A 22,986-nucleotide genomic window follows, 5' to 3' on the forward strand; every position below is an offset into this window, starting at 1 on the left:
TTGAAATCTGTGCAATTTTCAAATGCACACACATGTTCAAGAATTTGCAAATATTTTCAGAGAACATGTTCTCCTGCTTGCACTTGAATTCGGGGTTGCAAACGGGGCATGCTCAACTGTTTTACAAGCTCACACAAAATTCTCATACGTGAGCTGCAACAGGAGTATCCCAGATGCCAGGGAGGCAACATCATTCCCTGCACTATGGACTCAGGCCTCCTGGAAAATTACAATTCCCTGGGCTCCCTGCAAGAAGGACACTGATACTGCAGCATTCTGGGCAGCACAGAAAGAGGGAAGCATTGCATAGAGATCTCCAGAGAGAACTTGCCAATGCCTCATTGCTGTTCATGGCCAGCCACTGCCAGGTAAGTTTGGGGGAGGGAAGGCTGGCAAGACAGAAGAGAGGGTGGCAGACCCAAATACTAGCCAGGCCTGAACTCAGAAAGCCTGGGCTTCAGCCATATTCAGGTATGGCTTTTCAGACTGAAAGATTTCAGCTCATATTCTGAACTTTGAAGTCCCTGCGTTTGAAATTCATTCGCATTGCTTACTGCAAGTTTGTTTTGTATAGAAAGGAGCACAGAAATTCAACCAACTCATGGGCACCATGCTACAGATGGATGTGATTGTTACACATTACACGCTGATGTGCAGAATAGCATCCCATTCTTTTTTTCTTTTCCTTTTTTGAGGCCAAGCTACTTCAGGAACCAATTTAGAGCAGAGTAGCGGCAAGAAAGAAATGGGTGCTTAACCCGAATACCCACCATTTGCCAAGGTACCCCCAGCTGCCTTTTCTGTACTCCAAACTCCACTTCATTATTTTGAACTTTGACCACCACTACTGATTTTCTCAGCAAAGTGTTGGGTAAGTTCTGCAGAATGATCTTCGTCGATGCAAGGCTACTGTGAAGCCAGATATGAACTGAGTATGTACCCTCGAACATTATTCCCTCCGAATCATAGGTAATGTACAAGACTTCCTCAGAAGACAAGAAACATAGAAAGTTTGAAACCTCCCCAGAAGGCCAAACCCCAGAAGGCAAGCCAATCCAAAACATCAAGTCAGAAACCAAAACCCAACCCCAAATCATATAACAAGCACAACAGGCAGGGGACACAGAGCAAGAACAACTGTTGATCAGCTTGCCAGGAACTTCTTTATGTAGCTGTTGGGAGGTTGGGATCAAGCTAGATAGGGTACAGAAGGCCATGGTTGTCATGACAACACTCCCAGCACAGATGTAACCAAGCAGGGATGGGAGCAAGTCCTGACAACAGGTCCCTCTCCTAGCAACTGTGTGTGTTCCATAGGAAGACCTTTCGCAATTCTCCCTCCCTTCCAAAAGGAATTGCAGGAAAGCTTTCCTCTTGGGATGTGATGCAGAAGAATCACATATATTATCTGTTCTTAGGCAGGATTGCTCCATTCTCAACAACTGTCCCATTAAGAAATGAAGAGCTTCTGTGTCCAATATTGTCAATCTAATTGGATTTTTAAACAACTAACATCACCACCCGGTTTTAGGCAGGAGAGGGAAAATTTATTTATGATTTTTTATCTCCTTTTATTTGACACGCTTTTATCCTGCATTTCCTCCAAAAGTCTTCAAGGCGGCCATTTATTCCAGCACTAAAATAAGAATAAGAACACCATTTTAAAAAAACAACACAAATTAAAAGCAGCAGAAGTTGAAACAGTAATCAAAACAAACCTAATAAAACAATTAAAGCCACTTTCAGCAGAGCTGAAACACTTAACCAAAATCATTCCTAATGTGGCAAATGGCCATTAAAGAAGTTGGAAGGTGGGGTCCCCTTGGGTGCAGCTACTAAAAAGTCCCTCTTCCTGGTCCCAGCCAGATGTGTTTCAGGGGTCACTGGGATATGCAGGTGGGCCTCTATTGATGATTTTAATAAGGAGGCAGGCCCACACAGGAGAAGGTAGTCCCAAACTACTATTATATTCACAGTTCTTCTCTGTTATAATTGTATTATATATTACATTATTCAAAAGGATATATTCCTCACATGTATATCACACCCTTCATCTAAGGCAGGGATGCAGGACCTCAGGACCAGGTCCAGCCCTGCTGGGGTTCCAATCTGGCCCTCCGGGGTTCCTCATGGGGCCACACCTCTTCCCTTGCCACACCCCATTTTGCCCAACTACTGATTGTTTGGTGGCTTCTCGTCTTTTATGCAGTTTTTCCACATTCTAAAAGCTTGAAGAGTCTCTCCTAAGACATAGGCAATAAGAGCTTTAAGCTACACTATGCTGATATTTTTGGTAATTTGGCCCTGCCCCATTTGCCTTTGGTTTCATCCATTTGCCTTTGGGCCCACCCACCATGGTAATGTGGCCCCTGGAAGCTTCTCTGAAATGTAATTTGGCCATTAGGCTAAAAGAGGTTCTGCACTCCTGATTTAAGGGCTTGCATGTGACTATCTCCATTTCTCTCACAACAGGGGGTTCAGACGAGGTTCAAGCATAATTCACCCCTGCACAATGCATGCATGGAAGACTCAGGGGGGAGAAGTCTGCAGTAGCAGGCCTCCCTCTCTATTCTCTGGGCATTCAGCTGAAGCCGTACACACAGAGGCCTACACACTCTTTCTCCACAATCAAAACCACCAGAGCCTACATAGGTTCCAAACCCATGCACACCTTCAGCTGAATGCAGGAAGGTCAGAGACAATGAGGGCAATGCAACTCTCAAATTCACAAACACATTTTTTAAGCATTCAGAATTTTAATCATGGAGGGGACATGTGCCCCGGCCCTGCTCCCTCCACCCTCTCTCCAACTTTTCTGTGCTAAAGCAGAAGGTCTGAAGAGAGGCTATACCCCGATTTGGCTAAATATGGTTTCAGTCATCTAAGCGATCAGCTCCCTGACTGCACAGAGGTGGAGGGGGTGGAGTGCACATCCCATACCTCTTCCATGAACTCCTGAAGAGGGCTATATTCATTCAATGAGCAATATGGGCAATATCATGCCCAAGCGTGCAATATTTTGCCCAAAGCCACCTCGTGAGCTCCATGACTGAGCAGCAAGTCCAAGAAAGGATTCTAACTACTATACCACTATATTCTCTATTCCTGACTCTTTGGCCTGCGGAATAAATTGTGCATTTGATTTCCACTGAAATCAGATATGCACCATCCTTTCTGGGCTACTGCTGGTTCTTGCATTCAGTTCATGGGTTCACTTGATGTACTCGACAAATGAGAAAAAAGTACGCCATAGATTTTGCTTTAATTTGGGTTAATTATTACACTTGTTATGCTGTACATAGCATACATGATAATTAATTGAAATGACCGGGGGGGGTGCGTGTGCGCGCGCGCATGTGTGTGGAATTTTAAATTCTGGAATACAGAGAGAGGTTCATGTTTGTTTCTTTTGCGTTTTGGCAAAAGCTGTAAATAAAGTGAAAGGTCACTGCTGAGCTCAGTTTTCCTGCATGTACAGCACCAATCAATTGGGTTAGCCTTGCCTGAATGACATTTTGCAAAACATAGAATGTCATTTATTAGGATGCTGTGATAAATTGGGTTACCCAGTTGTGCTTGCATTTTTGGAAACTATTAATCTAATGGTGTCACACACACTTACAATCAAGCCCCTGTACAATGGCGGCCCGTGAGGCGGTTCCACCAGCTGGAACTGCCAACTGCAGGGAGAGGAAGGAGAACAGGAATTCCTGCCCTTACCTGAAAGCACCAAGCAACAGTGGTGGAGGTAGGTGCACCTCACCTCACTCACAACCATGCAAATGTATGGTTGCCAACTTGATACGCACCCCAGGCGTGGGCTGCTGACATAAGCGAGCACAGCTATCCAATCCGCAATCTTGCCCTTGGTGCTGAGTCAGGTGTCCCGTGCCCCCCGTTGGGGGCGGGATTCTCCTCCCACTCGCTCATCCCATAGCTGCAGTCACTGAGGCCACTAAGCCTGGATTCGTCATTCTGGAATGAAGTACCCACCGCTGGGTACTTCATTCACACTCACCAGGGAGAAAATTAGAATCCCTGCTTCAACCATGAGAGCGCATCGAAAGGATGGGCGGCACACTTCACCCACTCCTTGAGTGTGCTTAGGCCTTTATTGACTCACTATAGCACCGCTTTGCGAATGTCTCCACAAGCTGCTAGTCCACAATTTCAGTCTGACAACTCAGACATACCAGACTGAATGAAAAAAGGACAGCCTCTTCAATATTACAAGAGCTTTCCCATCTAATCACCTGGCTACTTCTCGAGTTTGCTATGGCATCAGTCTTTTCTCTTTCACCTGTGCAATTCCAGAGCAGAAAGTGTTTATGTACCTCGATGAAAATGGTAAAGCAAAGCCCTTTCTACCTGCAGATTCAGAGGAGCTACCTAGACCAGATCACTGGTGGCACAATCCCAGTGTGGAACAAGCCTTTCAAGACCAATATTGGCAACCACACTGTTCTGGAGATGTACACTGCACCCACCCTTCCTTCTTCCCTGGAGATGTCTATTGCATAAGCACAGTCTGGCAATTTCTTCATTACCTTTGGCTCCTAGGTAGGTATTCCTCACTCTAGCAGCACTATTACAGTACCATTACTAATTTACTAGAAATCATGATAAGTGGTCAAAATGCAGCTCAATTGTCTCACAATTATGTGCCATTTCCCTTTCTCATTATGCACACACTCCTTTAAGATGGTTTGTATCTTAAAGTGTCACTTGGATTAGAGAGCAAGCAAATGCAGCAGCTCCTTCCATTCTGGTTCAAGATCAGGACCACTTCACACATTACTTTTTATATATGTCCACCTACCATGGATATTCCATGTGTACATTCCACAAATGCACATTGTCAATGCAACAAACATTTGCAAGGACTACAAAAATAAAGACAGTGGTGTCAGCCATAGGAAAAATTCCAAAACCCATATAGTGTAATACCTTCATTAGGCCAATTTGAAGAGCACAAAAAATGTGCAAGCTTTGGAGTTCTCCAGAACTCTTCATCAGGCACGTCGTTACAAAAAAGCGTGGGGGGGGGGAATAAGACAGGGAAAGGATGACTGGACTCTGACTATGCAAATGCCTGACTGCAACATTCAGTCAGCCTTCCCCTCCCCACCCACACACACACACTTATCCCCCCTGCCTACATGCTTTTTTATAGTATCTTGCCTGATGAAGAGATCTGGAGATCTCAAAAGCTTGCACATTTTTTTGTGATCTCCGAGTTGGCCTAATAAAGACAGTACACTACATGGATTTTGGCATTTGCAAGGACGTATATCTTGTGCGTCAAGGAGCTGTGAATGGCCACTGCTTCCTGTTTGATGTTCAATCAGTGCAAATGTGAGTTTGGCTCTGCATGATGTGTGAAACGGCCTTCAGTTCTTCTCTCCAAATCAGGATTCTTCCTGAGATTTATGTCCTCAGTAGATGCTCAGATTGCACTCAATCAAGGAAGCAACCCCCACCCCTTCCAATTGCTGCTGATAAAAAGCCTCCTGGGATGAAAAGCAAGGGCTCTCTGCCACGAGCCTCCTTGGATGTGGTTTATGAGCCAATCGAGACCATGAGTGAGTAGCAATTCTTCACATGGCAGGCATCCTCCACTCCACAGGAAAGAGAACTCGGTATCTGCTGAAAGAGTCCACAGGCCAAGTCGGTTAATTGGTTTCTAGGTGGACTAGCTATGCCAGCTGCAGCCTCATGACATGGATAATGGCAGGTAGTTATATAGCTACTATAAAAAAATATCGAAAGCAGCAGCAGCAGGCCACCTGGTTCTCTCTTCTAGCTAGACCTTGCTGATGTCAGCTACCTAATGCTACAAGGACTGTAGACAGAAGGGGCACTCTGTGATGGTGCAGCTTCAGCGCAGGCTGCCAGTTGCTGTGAGCATCACCAGCAGACAAGACAGACGTCCTGGCATCTGTGAGCTGTAACTGAACCACCAAGGCCGATAACAATCTCAGCTCATCTTTGGCACACAGCACCCAGTCTGTCAGCGTACCACAGCCTGGGTGTTGTTTTGCATGCTGATCATAGGCACGGTTCTTAACACATACAGAGGTTTTAGGATTCATCACCAAGTCTGATTATTTATTACATATTTGGTTCATGGAAATTGTTAATGAATTCACTGGGATGATTAACAGATCCATTCATTCTTTGTAGATGTGGTGGATGACTATGTTACAGGATTTTGTTTGCCTGCTTTGTTTCTTCCTCCACCTTCCTTGTTATCTCTCTCTATTAGATTGTAAGTCTGTGGGAAGGGCTCATCCTTTTAGAAAGCATAGTTTTTGGAACAATAGCATTAATAATCCTTAACATTTATTTAGTGAGCCAGGGGATGTTGAAAGTAGTGATGGGCGAGGTGCCCCTCAATTTGAAATGTTGTTGTTGTTGTTGTTCAGTCATTCAGTCGTGTCCGACTCTTCGTGACCCCATGGACCATAGCACGCCAGGCCTTCCTGTCCTGCGCTCTCTCCTGGAGTGTGCTCAAGTTCATGTTCATTGCATCGGTGATGCTATCTAGCCATCTCATCCTCTGTCGTCCCCTTCTCCTTTTGCCTTCAGTCTTTCCCAGCATCTGGGTCTTTTCCAGAGAGTTTTCTCTTCGCATTAGGTGGCCAAAATATTTGAGCTTCAGCTTCAGTATCTGTCCTTCCAATGAGCACTCAGGGTTGATTTCCTTTAGGATGGACTGATTTGACCTCCTTGCAGTCCAGGAGACTCGTAAGAGTCTTCTCCAGCACCACAGTTCGAAAGCATCAATTCTTCGGCACTCAGCCTTCCTTATAGTCCAGCTCTCACAGCCATACATTACTACTGGGAAAACCATAGCTTTGATTAGACGGACCTTTGTCGGCAAGGTGATGTCTCTGCTTCTTACTATGCTGTCTAGGTTGGCCATAGCTTTCCTCCCAAGGAGCAAGCGTCTTTTAATTTCATGGCTACAGTCACCGTCTGCGGTGATCTTGGAGCCCAAGAAAGTAAAATCTGTCACTGCTTCCATTTCTTCCCCTTCTATATGCCAGGAAGTGATGGGGCCAGATGCCATGATCTTCGGTTTTTTAATGTTGAGTTTCAAACCAGCTTTTGCACTCTCCTCTTTCACCCTCAACAAGAGGCTCTTGAGATCCTCTTCGCTTTCTGCCATTAGGGTGGTATCGTCTGCATATCGGAGGTTGTTGATAATTCTTCCGGCAATCTTAATTCCGACCTGTGATTCATCCAACCCGGCGTTTCTCATGATGTACTCTGCATATAAGTTAAATAAGCAGGGTGACAATATGCAGCCTTGTCGTACTCCTTTCCCAATTTTGAACCACTCGGTTGTTCCATGTCTGGTTCTTACTGTTGCTTCTTGACCCTCATACAGGTGTCTCAGGAGACAGGTAAGGTGGTCTGGTACTCCCACCACTTTAAGAATTTGCCAGAGTTTGTTGTGATCCACGCAATCAAAGGCTTTAGCGTAAACAATGAAGCAGAAATAGACGTTTTTCTGGAATTCTCTTGCTTTCTCCATGATCCAGCGAATGTTGGCGATTTGATCTCTAGTTCCTCTGCCTCTTCGGAACCCAGCTTGTACGTCCGGTAGTTCTTGGTTCACATACTGCTGAAGCCTAGCTTGTATGATTTTGAGCATAACCTTGCTGGCATGTGAAATGAGCGCAATTGTACGGTAGTTTGAACACTCTTTGGCATTGCCCTTCTTTGGAATTGGAATGTAAACTGACCTTTTCCAGTCTTGTGGCCATTGTTGAGTGTTCCAAATTTGTTGGCAGATTGAGTGCAGAACTTTAACAGCATCATCTTTTAGGATTTTAAATAGCTCAGCTGGAATGCTGTCATCTCCGTTAGCTTTGTTGTTACTAATGCTTCCTAAGGCCCACTTGACTTCACTCTCGAGGATGTCCGGCTCAAGTTCAGTGACCGCACTATCATGGCTATCAGGGACATTAATTTATTATTTATTTATTTATTTTGTTTCTATACCGCCCAATAGCCGAAGCTCTCTGGGCGGTTCACAAAAATTAAAACCAAACAACACACAATAAAACAATTTAAAATATATAGAACATTAAAACCACAATATAACAATACAACCACAATAAAACCTAGCAGCAGATCTTTCCTGTATAGTTCTTCTATGTATTCTTGCCACCTCTTCTTAATCTCATCTGCTTCTGTGAGGTCCCTGCCTTCTTTGTCCTTTATCATGCCCGTCTTTGCACAAAACGTTCCCTTGAGATCTCCAATTTTCTTGACGAGATCTCTAGCCTTTCCCATTCTGTTGTTTTCCTCCATTTCTTTACATTGTTCATTTAAGAAGGCCTTCTTGTCTCTCCTTGCTATTCTCTGGAACTCTGCATTCAGTTGAATATATCTTCCTCTTTCTCCCTTGCTTTTCGCTTCCCTTCTTTCTTCAGCTACTTGTAAAGCCTCATCAGACAGCCACTTGGCTTTCTTGCATTTCTTTTTCTTTGGGATGGATTGAGTTGCTGCCTCCTGAACAATGTTACGGACCTCTGTCCATAGTTCCTCAGGCACTCTGTCTATCAGGTCTAATCCCTTAAATCTATTCCTCACCTCCACTGTATATTCATAAGGGATATGATTTAGGTCATACCTGAATGGTTTAGTGGTTTTCCCTATGTTCTTCAATTTAAGCTGAAATTTTGCAACAAGAAGCTCATGATCTGAGCCACAGTCATCTCCAGGTCTTGTTTTGACTGACTGTATAGAGCTTCTCCATCTTTGACTGCAAAGGACATAACCAATCTGATTTCGATATTGACCATCTGGTGATGTCCATGTGTAGAGTCGTCTCTTGTGCTGTTGGAAAAGAGTGTTTGCTATGATCAGCGTGTTCTCTTGGCAAAACTCTATTAGCTTTTGTCCTGCTTCATTTTGTACACCCAGGCCATGCCTGCCTGTTATCCCGGTGATTTCTTGATTTCCTACTTTAGCATTCCAATCACCTATGATGAAGAGGACATCTTTTTTTGGTGTTAGTTCTAGAAGGTGTTGTAGGTCTACATAGAACCCATCAACCTCAGCTTCTTCAGCATCAGTGGTTGGGGCATAGACTTGAATTATTGTGATGTTGAATAGTTTGCCTTGGATTCGTACTGAGATCATTCTATCGTTTTTAAGATTGTACCCCAGTACTGCTTTTCCCACCCTTTTGTTGACTATGAGTGCTACTCCATTTCTTCTAAGGGATTCTTGCCCACAGTAGTAGATATGATGGTCACCTGAATTAAATTCGCCCATGCCTGTCCATTTTAGTTTGCTGATTCCCAAGATGTCGATGTTCAATCTTGCCATCTCATGTTTGACCACCTCCAGCTTACCTTGATTCATTGATCTGACATTCCAGGTTCCTAAACAATATTGTTCTTTACAGCATCGGATTTTCTTTTCACCACCAGACACATCCACAGCTGAGTGTCCTTTCAGCTTTGGCCCAGCTGCTTCACTCTTTCTGGCGCTACTTGGAAATACCCTCTGCTCTTCCCCAGTAGTATATTGGACACCTTCCGACCTGAGGGGCTCATCTTCCGGCGTCATATCTTTTAGCCTTGTGATACGTTCCATGGGGTTTTCTTGGCAAGAATACTGGAGTGGGTTGCCATTTCCTTCTCCAGTGGACCACACTTTGTCAGAACTCTCTGCCATGACCTGTCCGTCTTGGGTGGCCCTGCACGGCATAGCTTATGGCTTCACTGAGTTACGCAAGCCCCTTCGCCACAACAAGGCAGTGATCCATGAAGGGGACAATTTGAAATGGGCTAAGCTAAAATGAAAAAGGAGTAGCATTATTTCCGGGTCCATTCAAACCTCTGACCTTGCCACACTCCTGATGCCATCATTATGAAGGCTGGGGCCCAGGTACCTCTCCCAAACCCCTTAAGCGTCTTCCCACCACCTCCTTTCCTTTTCCTCCAGAGTGTTTTTATTCATTTGTTACCAAACTGAGGCACAAAATCTCCAGACCAAATTATAATTATAATTTATTTCTAGAGGACCTGCACTATCCAGGAGCTGTATATAAAACACACTAGAGTGGCCATGTGTCCTACTTTATAAAGGACAGTCTTCAATTTGAAGGGCTGTCAAAGGATCATCATGCCAGATAATGCTCAACCAACCTGCTGAATTCATTAATGCTTTCAGTGCCATCCTATACAAACCTACTTCGAAATAAGTGCCACTGAGTTCAATGAGGCTTCCTCCCAGGTAGGTGGGTATAGGATTGCAACCAAAATCATGAATATGTTCTTTCTGGGCCAGGAGTAAGACCTGCATTTTGTGTGACTTCTGAAACATATGGCTGCAATCTTGGAAGTCACACATATTTAATATCCATGAAAACACACACACAAACATAAAAGCATCTAAAAGAGTGGGACATAGTCCTCTGACAGCTCTGCTTCTGGAGTTTTGCCTGGCATAGTTGTTATTGATCTCGAGACATCAATAGAGACCTTGCAGGGTCTACTCCTCTCTATTTGGCATATCTGGGATTTTAGCATTTATGATGGATTGTCCTTTATTCTTGTAAGCTGCTTAAAATTCTTTGTAGTGTAAACAGGCTGAAAAACAACAACATTTTAACAAGCCAAGAAGTGCATTGAAGCATTGGACAAGACACTGGAAACTCCCTCTGACCTTGACTAAATCTTCCAGTTTGATGGCTCTGAGAGTCCAGTCCTGCTTTCCCACTTCTGGGAACTCCACATATGCACTATGCATGGCCCCAGCAGGTCATGTCACCAATTTGCTGTTTTTCATTGCAGTTAACATAATTAAAATGAAAGGCATGACTGACCTATGTTAATCCTCTGTGACTGGGGTCGTGGCTTCACTGCTGTCTTTGACAACTGCTGTGGGTCCCTCGCTCGTCCCTTATTCACAGTTTGACCAAAAATGTTTCTGCTAGCATTCAAAGCATGTGTTCCGTTTCTCCAACCTTTGCCTTGGTTTAGTGTGCAAAAGATTATAGATACCGTCTTCTATCTTGATGAACAAAAAGCATGCTGTTCTATTGATCTTTCACCTAAGCTCACGAAGAGTTTACCATCAACTTTGGCTTCCCAGTTGACAGCTTCTCTGGACCTCCATGGAAAGGCAGTTGCAAAGGTAGTGAAGAGACACTGAGGGTGCCCATTGATGGCCTACCAGCTTGCATCAGATGTCTGAAGGACACTCTATGAGTTTGCTTGGTGGAACAGAGATTGCAATGGGATGTAGAGGATCTATACAGAGACAGAGGCTCTTCTCACTTTCCCACCTTTGAGGGCAATTCACTGGGCAAGTATACTTGCCCTTTTCGACAGTGGCCCCAAACCTCTGGAATGAATTACTATTGGGGGGGGTCTGTCAGGCCCCATCATTGCAGGCTTTTAAGAAGGCCCTGAAAACTCACTTGTTTTCTCTGGCCTTTTTCTGAGTCTTCTGGATTTTTAGCTACAATTGCATTTTAGAGTTTTATTAATTACTATGCTAGATGTTTTATTGCCGGTGTTTGTCAATTTTATTAATTTTTGCTGGGTTTACTGCATGAAACTTTGATTGTGTAAGCTGTGTTGAGGGAGTTCTTGCCCTGAAAGGTGGACTAGAAATATTATTTATATATATATATATATATATATATATATAGTTATAAGCCAACCTCTTTCTTGAAACCTGGGATACGTATTTCATAAAGAAGCAGATTAACATGCTACCTATAGAAAAAGTTATCAGTTTAACTGATATTGCCATTACTTCTTGGTAATACTTAGTTCTACTTTCTTAGCAATACTTAGTAATTCTTTGTCCAAGTAAGCAAGGTAATGTAACGTGACACAGAGATAGGATAACAAAAGTCCCCAGACCATGGTGCTTACAATGCCAATAACTGATAGGTGAAAGCTCACCATAGGGGAAGGGAGTCTGTCCCCTATGATTCTCAGACCTTAACTAAAATGTATATCCCCTTTCCAGAGGAATTTCATGGTAGAAACCACAATATTTTCAACAATAGTCAATAATACACTGTGACCCTGGTGAGCAAGTATAAAGTACATTGCATGAATTAAAAATAGAGCCAGGAATGTACCTTTTTTTAACCACCTGAAGAGTGTTCTCAAGTACAACGGATGGGTTATGGGCACAAGCTGAAATAGCAATTTGAATGTTCGGCATCTCTGCAATAATGTCGCATCTATAATGTGCATGTTCAAAAGTAGCTCTTGAATATTTCTGCATGGGACGGGCCATCCCTCAAACAGAATAACCGAAAGACGTTAGAAGAAATTAACAAGGTGTCTATGGTGAATGGGTACACAAGAACAATGGTGTAAATTTGTCATTTAAATGCTGTGAAAGTGAGATGAAGTGCAGAACAATGGCCAGGTGAAGAGGAACAGTATGAAATTTATGTATGGAGTGACTGCAGGAAGGTTTTCTGTCTCTTTAATAAGGCATGATCTTTCATGGGAAAGTGGGCAGGGGGGAAGGGAGATACCAGTCTGGATACATCCTTAGAACTATTTTGGTTCACGCATTATCTGAGCTGCCTGATATGAGCATTTAATGGTTGCATGAATGTACTACTGACATGAACAATTACAGAAGTCCACAACTTTTTGTTGGTCCTGGTGACCATCCAAAATGTGTTGTCATCTTGAACCTTGCCCTCTCAGATCAAGGTCTGTGGGTGGGGATTTCTGATTTTCCAGCACCACCTACTCACTGGTGCTGACTTGTGATCTTCCATGTGTCCCCTTTTCCAATCCTACGCTACTCCCAAAAGTAGACTATTTGCATGAGTATTTAAATATACAGTTCCACCAACTCAGCTGATGTTTCATGAACTATGATATGGATGAGAGATTATTCCCAGTTCCCACAGGTAGCATAGAACATATTTATATATTGTTTATCTTTATTACTTGCTTCAATATTATTTATATTTATTGAGAACAAAAAGGTATATGATATATTATGCTTTTGTTAAAGCTAAGAAAACCATGCAAGAGGCAAGGCCACTCTTTAATATATCTTGATGTTGTAGCTGGGCAATAAGGTGATCAATACTGAGATATCAGCACAGAACTGACATCGGTTTGCTGCACTTTGCCAAAAGGTGAACTGCCATAACAGTTCTACATGAACACCACAGCCTCACAGCAAAGTACTTGAGTGACTGTACGCCATATCTGGCCATGCCTGAACACCAGTGGAAACATACAAACATATGATGCTGCCTCACACCAAGAATCAAATCACTGGTCCATTTAGCCAGAACTGTCTATTCCAGCCTACCCCAGCCTGGTGCCCATCACATATTTTGGACGACTACTCCCAGGATTCCTGGCCACTGGGTGTGGAGGTCTAAAACATCTCCAGGGCACCTGGTTGGGAAAGGCCGATCTACTCCAGTTGTCAGCAGCAATCCCAGCTCTCAAGGTCTTTCCCAGTACTGCTGCCTGAAACACTTTTTTTTTTACTAGACATGACAGTTAAAATGGGGCCTGAGGTTGTTTATTTAAAATAGAGGTATACCTTTCCAGGTTCCACAAGGCAGCTTACAACCCAATTTAAAATGCTGCAATAAAAACGATATCATAAAGAAACCAACCACAAACAGAACAACAAGAAAAACCTGCGCAGAAACAATAACCCCCCAAAACCCAGTGATTCTTACACCACGAATCAGTTAACCTCCAAAGGCCCCTGGAACGGAACAACTGAAAAGCTATGAGGAGCAGAGCAAGATGAATCCCTCTGTGAAGAGAGTTCAATACTTCTCAGACTTCTCTGGCCACCAAGGAAAATAACGAGAACAAAATACTCTCTGTGCAACAGAATCTTACCTACTGTTATTAAGCAGTAACAAGCATCTTAGCCCAGGAATATCGTAAGCTTTGCATACACATAGTTAATGTTTATTTTATTTATTTATAAAATTATACATAAAGGCAACTTACAACTTAGTGACTTTAACTTTAAAATTTTAAAACTGTAATATGATAGTGGCTTAAATTTACCACATGAGCTACAGATGGTAAGAACAGAAAAATGCTCACATTTGGTTGTGGAAGCATTTTTTCATGTACAAAAACCTTCCTTCACAATTTGAGAAAACAATCCACTAGTTCTATATTTAGGGAAAGTCACCACCATTAATATTTGTTTATTTTAATCTTGCCCAGGCTTTATCTCTGTACAATTCCTAGGGAGCATAATTTACTCAGAAAATTCCCTTGGCTATACTAGCGCAAGAACTGCTGATGTCACTCACTGACATGTTCCTTGGGGCAACACTACAGGCCATGTTCTTCTCTTGCATCATGTCCCCTGCAGGGTTTCGCTCTTAATTAACACTTCGAGACGTTGCAGCTCCCAACAATAAACCCAGTGTAGTGATTAGTGATGGTTACAACAATGTGCAATGTCACTCCAGTCTTTAAGGGACAAAGGTGAAGCTGTAGTTACAAACATGTCTGGATTGTAGATAAAACACCTGTGCATCACTCCACGGCCATTTAGAAAAATCAGTAAGGCAAGCAGGAAGCTATTCCAAGACACAAATACAGAGGGGAAGCTTGAAATGTTGTTAGTATAAAGAAGCTGTTAAGGTTCAGAAGATAACAAGGGAGTATCACAGGCATAACAAAATACCCTGGGGGAGGGTAGTACACTGAGAAACCATGGAGCCTACTAATGATAAAGAAATCAGCTGGCAAATCAGATGCAGGAAGTACAAACTGCCTTAGCAGACAGGGGCACAGAAGAATGAGAAACAAAACCCTCTTTTAATATAGCGACAACAGAGACCCCGATCAGAAATTAAGGAATGTTAGCTTACAAGATTGAGCAGCAAGGGGCCTCAAATCAGATGAGAACTGTGGCATGAGATTAAGCATGAGATCATAATCACAGCTCTCCTGCATTATGTCTAGCTTGGCCCTTAGACATACACTGCCCACAATGAACTGAACCTTCTTACTCAAATAACAATTTTAGAATTGTTTTAAAATTTCGTTTTCTACTTTCCAGAAGAAAGGATGGCTGCTTATCCACATGGAAGAGCATATAACCCTATTAAAATAAGTCAGTGCAGGACCTCTCAGAAATGCCCAGCCACTCGCAAGTATTTTCTTTTCCAATGCCCTTTTTCTCTGTTGACGGAGTAGACTATACCAGCCACTGTTTGCAAGCCAGCTAAATTATTTCACGATTGATTTCTATGGGACTAAGGGAAACAACTAGAATTAAGAATTAGGTACGAGGAAAACAGGTCGACCAATTGACTATCACAGTGGTAGTGGAGAGAGAAGCTGCCCAAGTTGTTTGACAGACAATAATCTGCTTACAGCTTAAAGGGAACTGGTGAAAGGGCTATATACCATGAAAAAATTGGGAATGATAACAGCATATACTTCAAGACATGAGAGATGAAGCAGCTAATCAAGAGAGACATGGAGGAAGTACAGGATGGTTACTTTCTGTATGAGTAACTGGAATATGGACTGTTTATCTGCAATACATCATTCAGCCCCAACAAGTATCCTTTGCTGATGTCTGTACAAACTGGAGATTATTTTTAAAAATCATGAGATCATAAGCCTGTGTTTGGTTTGGTTTGTTCAAGAGTCTCATAGTCTCATATTGCCTCTACATTCATCCACTGCCTGGCAGCATTTTCACCACTGCATCACTAGATATTTACCCAACACAAATTACTTGCTACTCTTCTGTTCCCTCTTATCAGGCTTTGAGATTTTTAATTAGTATATGGATCTTCATGTCACAGGCATCAGCGTAAGAATATTCCACAAGCTATTTGCCATTTGGCAAGGGGCTCCCAATCTGTCAGTCAATGACCGAGGTATCTGCCCTCTGCTAGCGAACTAATGAGCTGATTTTCCATCACAAAGTCACAAGTCATCATTCTGCATAGATCTTATCCTGCATACATCAGGGTGACACCACCCAAGAGTTCACAGGCAGAAAACAACAACACAAAACAGCAGACCTGCTTCAACTGAACATGAAGACTCCGGAAGAATTTTTCACAAATAAAGTGCAAGTAACACAACACACAACAACAACAAGCAGAGATCAGCCTACACTTACCACCAGTGCTGTAGATCTGTTACTCAGGAGTTTTTCAATTTCCCGGGCTGCACTTTCCACCAACTGCCGTGCATTGTTGGCTTCCACTGTATACAAGTGTGTGTTTTGCAGATATATCTGAACAAAGAAAGAAAATAAGGCAGAGTCAGGCACTGTTATGAGGCCAAGAATGGGGACTAGACAATTAGTGGTCCATAGGCTGAACCTGCCCCCCAGCCCCACAAAAAGCTCCAGCAGTCCTATTTGAATCACGGCATGATAAAACATTTGGTGTATGGAGTGTTCTTAAATCGTAAGACGGAGATGGGCCTATGGGCCCCGGGGGCGTAGCCAAGTCATTTGTAGTGTTAGAGGGGCCTAGAGATCCATAATGCTTGCTTAAGTTCATTATTAGTGCAATTCCCTTGCTGGTAAGCCTCTGAGCATGTGAAGATGAGTCAAAGGGCTGATAGCATGGCCTAGCACATTCCATACTAATGTGTGTCTTATCACTGCTGTGCCTGAGAAGCAGAGGTTATTTACCTTAAAGCTACAGGTGGCTGTGCTGAGAACCAATTGCTGTTAGTCTACGCTGGGAATGAACGCTAGGTGGCATTTGCTGCTGTTATGCTGCCTCATTGCTAACATGTATGGTATAAAACCCATTGTACCCCATGGCTCTGGGTTCAGAGAAGCTGTCTGATCCAACCATTGGGTACATCTGTGTGCTGTAAGTTACTCAATAAAGTACTCCTTGTAAGTAAACCTGGGTCTGATTTATCACTGTCTTGGCACCTCTAAATTAAGAGGTTGAAGCCCACGGCCAGGACAATACGGGTCCACATGCTGACATTAATTCTCTTTGGTTCCATATTTAGCATCCCAGCAATGCACATCAAACCCGGAGGATCTTACTGCTACATAACAATTTCATCATTCAGCCTGATCACCCAATGAGGGCTCAGTTTTCAGAGAAAACCACATTTCTATCCTAAGTGTCACTGAGGATACAGACAATTTGACACCAATAGTTTGATACGCTGGTTTCAATACCAAGGGCTTAACCACCTTTGCCTTGGTTTTCTTAATAGTCATCCTGTGGGTTAAGTTACTCATACTCTCACTATACACACAGGCAACTAAGGCAGAGCAATGTATGTGAATGTAACTTGACTGGTCGGCACTTGCTAACTCACAATTAAAGTCCTATTCAGGCATTCTGCTTTAGGGAATAATGAACATATGAGGGAAGAAAGTGAAGATGAGCACACTCGCTCCACCCTACATTACCATTCTCATCACCCTTCACATGTTGGAAGTACTTCTTCACACAGGGCATAGATAAACTATGGAATTTGCTACCACAAGAAATAGTGACGGCCACCAATTTGGATGGCTTTAAAAGGGGGTTGGACAACTTCCTGGAAGAAAAGGCTATCAATGGCTACTAGTCTTGATGGCTATGTGCTACCTCCAGTACCAGAGGCAGTGAGCCTATGTACACCAGTTGCTGGGGAACATGGATGGGAGGCTGCTGTTGTGCTCATGCCCTGCTTGTGGGTTCCTGGTCAACAGCTGGTTGGCCACTGTGTGAACAGAATGGTGGACTAGATGGACCCTTGGTCTGATCCAGCATGGCTGTTCTTATGTTCTTGAGTAACCTCTGCAGCGGGGAGCTTTCTATAGCCATGTAGGCTCCCTGTGCAATTTAGAACCCTGAAAAATCAGGACACAAAGGGTTCCCCCCTGCAGACGTTTGTCCTCAACACACAGAAGATGATGAGGATGGGGACTGGGACAGGAGATTGCTAGACAGTGCTTGTGCTTACTATCTCCCCTCACAGGTTCTTTATTCCCTAAAGCACAACACCAGAATAAGGCTTGAGGGTCAAAACAGACAATTACTTTAAATGTGTGTCTAGTAGCTACATCTCCCCCACCCCATTTTTACACTAAAGCAAGTGTAGGACCCTGAAACTGTATTGGGACCGTACCTCCAATGCTAGGTAGGGGTCCTACACCTATTTTTAAGATCTGCATCAGGGGCCCCACACCTATTCTAGAGTAAAAATGAAAAGAAGACAAAGCTGTTAGACAAACATTTGGCCCTGTGTGTGTGTCTGTGAACTGACACTGCAAGTCTGTATGAGGTAGTGTGAGGCGATATAAAACCTCTACCTATGATGCTTGATCAAAAGCAGTATTACATCATGCTTATGGACCCCTTTGATAGGAAGCTATATCTCTCCATGGGAGACCTATGCTACTAGGCGAGACATGAGGGAAGATGCTACTGAAGACGGGTAGAGAGAGCAAGTGAATTGGGAATACAGTGACCCAATGCCCCCAGAAACCTATGCACAGGATCCAAAATACATTAAGGAAAACAGACATCCACATTAATTCAGATCAACAGATTTACTACTGACCCCAAAAGGACGTGCACTGCAGTCTGTGGATACCTTAAGGCTAAGTGAGTAAATAAGGAACATGCATTTATGCATTCAACAGATGGCCTGGGTTTACACAAGCATTATGCTTCTGCTAAGTGGGTGTCACATTGGGTTGACTTCCCTTAAGACAGGCAGCACAAACACATGCCTGGGCCCTGCTCTAATTCATTGGCCAATTTCCAGAAGCTTCTGGCATGACACATTTCAAACAGGGAAACAAATGATTGGGTTTTGGAAGCTATCAAGGAAACTTCAAAAGCAGCTCCTTCAGACCATTCCAGCTGCACTTCCTCCAAAGCCCTAAAAGGACCAAAGATGTGCAGGCTGAATTGGATCAATGCAGCCAGTTGGTGGCATTTTGCAATCCTGTTGAATAGGAACATAGGATGCTGCTTTATAGACTATTTGTCCATCAAGCACAGTATTTGTCAGGGTAGAAACTGAGCCAATAGAGCCCCAGAGCAGTTCTGATTCTGAGGAGGAACAGCAATCCGTGGGAGAGGAGCCAGCTCATTCCTCACAGGCACAGCAGCTGGCAGAGATTCCTCCCTAGCACTGGAGGGGGAAGGGAGATACCAGTCTGGATACATCCTTAGAACTATTTTGGTTCACGCATTATCTGAGCTGCCTGATATGAGCATTTAATGGTTGCATGAATGTACTACTGACATGAACAATTACAGAAGTCCACAACTTTTTGTTGGTCCTGGTGACCATCCAAAATGTGTTGTCATCTTGAACCTTGCCCTCTCAGATCAAGGTCTGTGGGTGGGGATTTCTGATTTTCCAGCACCACCTACTCACTGGTGCTGACTTGTAATCTTCCATGTGTCCCCTTTTCCAATCCTACACTACTCCCAAAAGTAGACTATTGTCAGGGTGGAAACTGAGCCAATAGAGCCCCAGAGCAGTTCTGATTCTGAGGAGGATCAGCAATCCATGGGAGAGGAGTACGCTCGTCCCTCACAGGCACAGCAGCTGGCAGAGATTTCTCCCCCCGGCATTCCTGAGATAGATAGTGACCCTGGCAGTGAGAGAGTGCGGGAGGGGGGCTTGCTAGACGCTCGACGCAGACGCAGGGAGCGACGAGCGATGGAGGGCGTGGAAAGGAGGCGTAGCGCCCGTTTGGTGCGCAAGCAACAGTTGCGTCCCAAGGACCCAAAGGAAAGAGGGAGGATCTCTCCCTAGCCCATAAGTTCAGGGTCTTCCCGTGGTTCTCCTTCAAACGGGGACCAACTGCCTTACCTGGAGCTTAGGCTACTCTGCTATCTTTCCCCAGTGCTGTTCCTTGCTTTGTCGCTAGTGATTAGTATTCTGAAAGAGTCATAAAGTAAGAAAGGAATAAAGTCTCTGAAAGAATTCCTCGGCGTTTGTGTCCTGAGTTGGCTATTGGTGGGGACTGCAAGAGGCAGCTAGGGCGCTCCTGACAGTATTCTCTACTGAGTCAGCCTGGAATGTGTATACAAATGCAGATCTTGAGGCCTACCACAGCCTGGCCATGTGTGTCACGCTCTTTGTTCCAAGATATTTCTAGAAAAGGGGCAGGGGGAGAAGGTTGGATTCATTACAACCTGTCTTGTCTTCCTTCTTGACATTTCTATGGTTGGCGAGGTTTGTTCTAAAAAACCTTGGACCCCGCTAGAATGATCATGAACAACTTCTCCTCTACCACCCCACCTGGGAAAACAAATTTTTGTTTTCAAAAATGAATGAAGTCTCTTTGCAGAGGTGCAGAACCTCTTTCCCTTCTGAGGACACTCATCTGAAGAATAAAACTACTCCAACTTGCCTTTAAGAAATTTAGAGGCAAGATGGCCACTAACAAATGTCTAAGTGTAGCTTCTCACTTAAAATTAAAAAAAACGCACTAACCCAGGCAATATGTCTATGAGCCATTTCGCTTTCACACGTCCTGCTCCCAACACACACGCGCGCGTGCACTATGCACACCCTTCATGGGGTTGCCAAATCTTGATCTGAAGTTTTGGGGCTTAGCCTGCTTCTCAGAACAGAATAAAATCTCAGATGAGGAAACAGAGCCAAGGGGCTAGTACCAGGGATACACAACCTGGTGCCCTCCAGATGTTTAGACTAGATCACCCATAATCCTTGGTCACTGGTCATGCTGGCTGGGCTGATGGGAGTTGTAGTCCTAAACATCTGGAAGGCACCAAATTGACTACCCTTGGGCTAGGCTATTTCCTGCTTGGATTCAGAGATTTTGCTATTAGCGAGGCAGTGTCCCGTGATCCATAAGGTGCCATTTCCCATGCCTATCAGGTGCCACTAAGCTCTGCTCCAGCTTTCCCAACCTGGTGCTGTCCATATGTTTTGGACTGCAACTCCCAGCATTCCTGACCATTGGCTGGGGTTGATGGGAGCTGCAGTTCAAAATATCTGGTGGTCACCAGGTTGGGGAAGGCTGTTCTACTTCATCCCAGGTCCACCCTCCCAGGACCTACGATGCACCATCCCTTAGCTCCAAAGTTCTCCCTTGTAGGCCCTGAGCCTCAAGAGAACTGAAAGCCCCTGTCCTTTTCAACTGAAAGATATGCATGAGTTTCATGTAAACAAGTAAAAAAAAAAAAAACTCTTCACACAATACGTGCTTAGATGTACATTAAAAATGTAACATGAATGGGACAAATAGGTGGCAGCATTACAAGTGCACGTGTCCTGAGCACACATTTGGTGGCTAAGGTGGGATTCTTGCTGTGCAATGAGTAAAGCACCCTAAGGTTTTAAAAGTTCGGATGTTTCATTCCATTGCTTTATTGATACTGAACTGCTTTGATGTTGTTAGTGAAGATTCTGTTGAACAGATTCTTGAAGATTCTGTTGAATAGCAAGTGCAGGATAAAAATACTTTAAACTAATAATTGTTTTCCATTCTAATGCTTCATGCACAGTAGTGAAATATTTTATATCATTTTTATTATTTTATTTATTACATTTTTATACCACCCAATATCCAAAGCGATATCAAAACTTCACCACTCCTCACTTGCTTAGGGGCTACTCTAAAGAGCTCATTAGACTAGTGTTGTTGCTTTGATCAGAAACATATAAATTCCACCAAGCTTTTGCCTTTGGAGGGCGCAATCCTATGGGGATAGTTGGCCAACTCCAAACTTGGAGGTGACTGACTATCCAATCAATGTGGGCTGATTGGATAGATCTTCTCATGGAGAAGATCTTCATGGAGCTCTCCATGAAGAAGATCTTCATGGAGCAGATCTTCTCCTCCGCACTCCAGCCACCCTGCATTTGTGGCTAGCTGGGGTGCCTTGGTGTGGGGCGGGGGAGGCCAGATGGTGCTGTCCCCTTTCCACCCCCAGGAACACCCCCTTTCCTCCCGGTCCATGCCACTCTTCCAAGTGCAGAGCCAGGGATGAACCATGCCGCCTACAAGGCAGTGGGGGAGGAGGAGGGGAGTCGGTTTTCTGGGAACTGAGCTTGGAGTACTGCCTCCGAGTAATTTCCCAGAGAACGAAAAATCCTATGGCCGTCTAGCTGCTGTCTAGCGGCCATAGGATTGCGCCCTAAGTGCATTTTCAAATATTTTACTGTTTTGTTAAAAGCTCTTCAAATTCCCACCATTTTGATAAGCCATAAAAAAATTCCCTAAGGTCATGGCAAGACAATTACTCCAGCTTGCCTCACTGATGTCAATATACAAGTAGGCCTCCAACTCAGGAGAGAGTGCCAATGTTATTGTTTCCTAACTGCTCTACAAATGCTGCATATTTATTTGAAGTTAATGGCCTGTAATCTTTTCTGTGCATTGATACAAAGCCACACAAAAAACACAATAACTTCTGTCTGATGTTCAAAGAATTAGAAGGACAGAGAAAGCATCTAACAGTATGTCCTTCCTTTCCACCATAACTTCAAGGACACATTTGATACATCTCTCACAAACAGCCAGTTACCTTGCCTGCTCTTAAGGTTACCATGGAGAGTTGGAACATTTTTGTATGGAGAGAGAGAGGAGCCATATAACAAGCACATGTATTATATAATGCCTCACACAAAGCCAGAGCTGATGCTTCACTGATTTCTTTTTCCTACTTAGTGCGCTTCATAAAGTTAAAAAAAAAGTTTTGCTTTGTTTCTGCATAGTAACCAATCACAAAAATGGAGCACTATGCCATACCTTACCTTACAACAACTCTGAAATCAGAACAAAGTTCTGGAGCCTATTCTAGCAAGGCTCTCTTTTGGTCTACTCCTCAACACATGAACAACAAGAATTTTTGTGGCACCTTAAAGATTAACAAATTATACCATAAACTTAGTGGAATAGAGGCTAGTCTTTAAAATGCCATAAGGATCTTTGATGTTTTTGCTGTAGCAGACTAACATGGCTGGCCCTCTGAAAATTTGGGATGGGCACTTCAATCTATTT

The 22,986-nt window shown here is 43.7% G+C and overlaps 1 protein-coding gene across 1 annotated transcript in view; it reads right to left on the minus strand.

Moving 5' to 3' along the window:
* CACNA2D1 (calcium voltage-gated channel auxiliary subunit alpha2delta 1) overlaps positions 1-22,986 on the minus strand; it is a 555,905-nt gene that overhangs the window by 425,079 nt on the left and 107,840 nt on the right. Inside the window, exon 3 of the mRNA XM_084811840.1 lies at positions 16,147-16,263. Within this exon, the coding sequence (XP_084667966.1) occupies positions 16,147-16,263 (117 nt within the window). The remainder of the gene's footprint in view (positions 1-16,146; positions 16,264-22,986) is intronic.

This window comes from Heloderma suspectum, chromosome 7 (assembly GCF_057233095.1).
Source record: "Heloderma suspectum isolate Gila_16-S chromosome 7, 16-S_ref, whole genome shotgun sequence".
NCBI classification, from domain to species: domain Eukaryota; kingdom Metazoa; phylum Chordata; class Lepidosauria; order Squamata; family Helodermatidae; genus Heloderma; species Heloderma suspectum.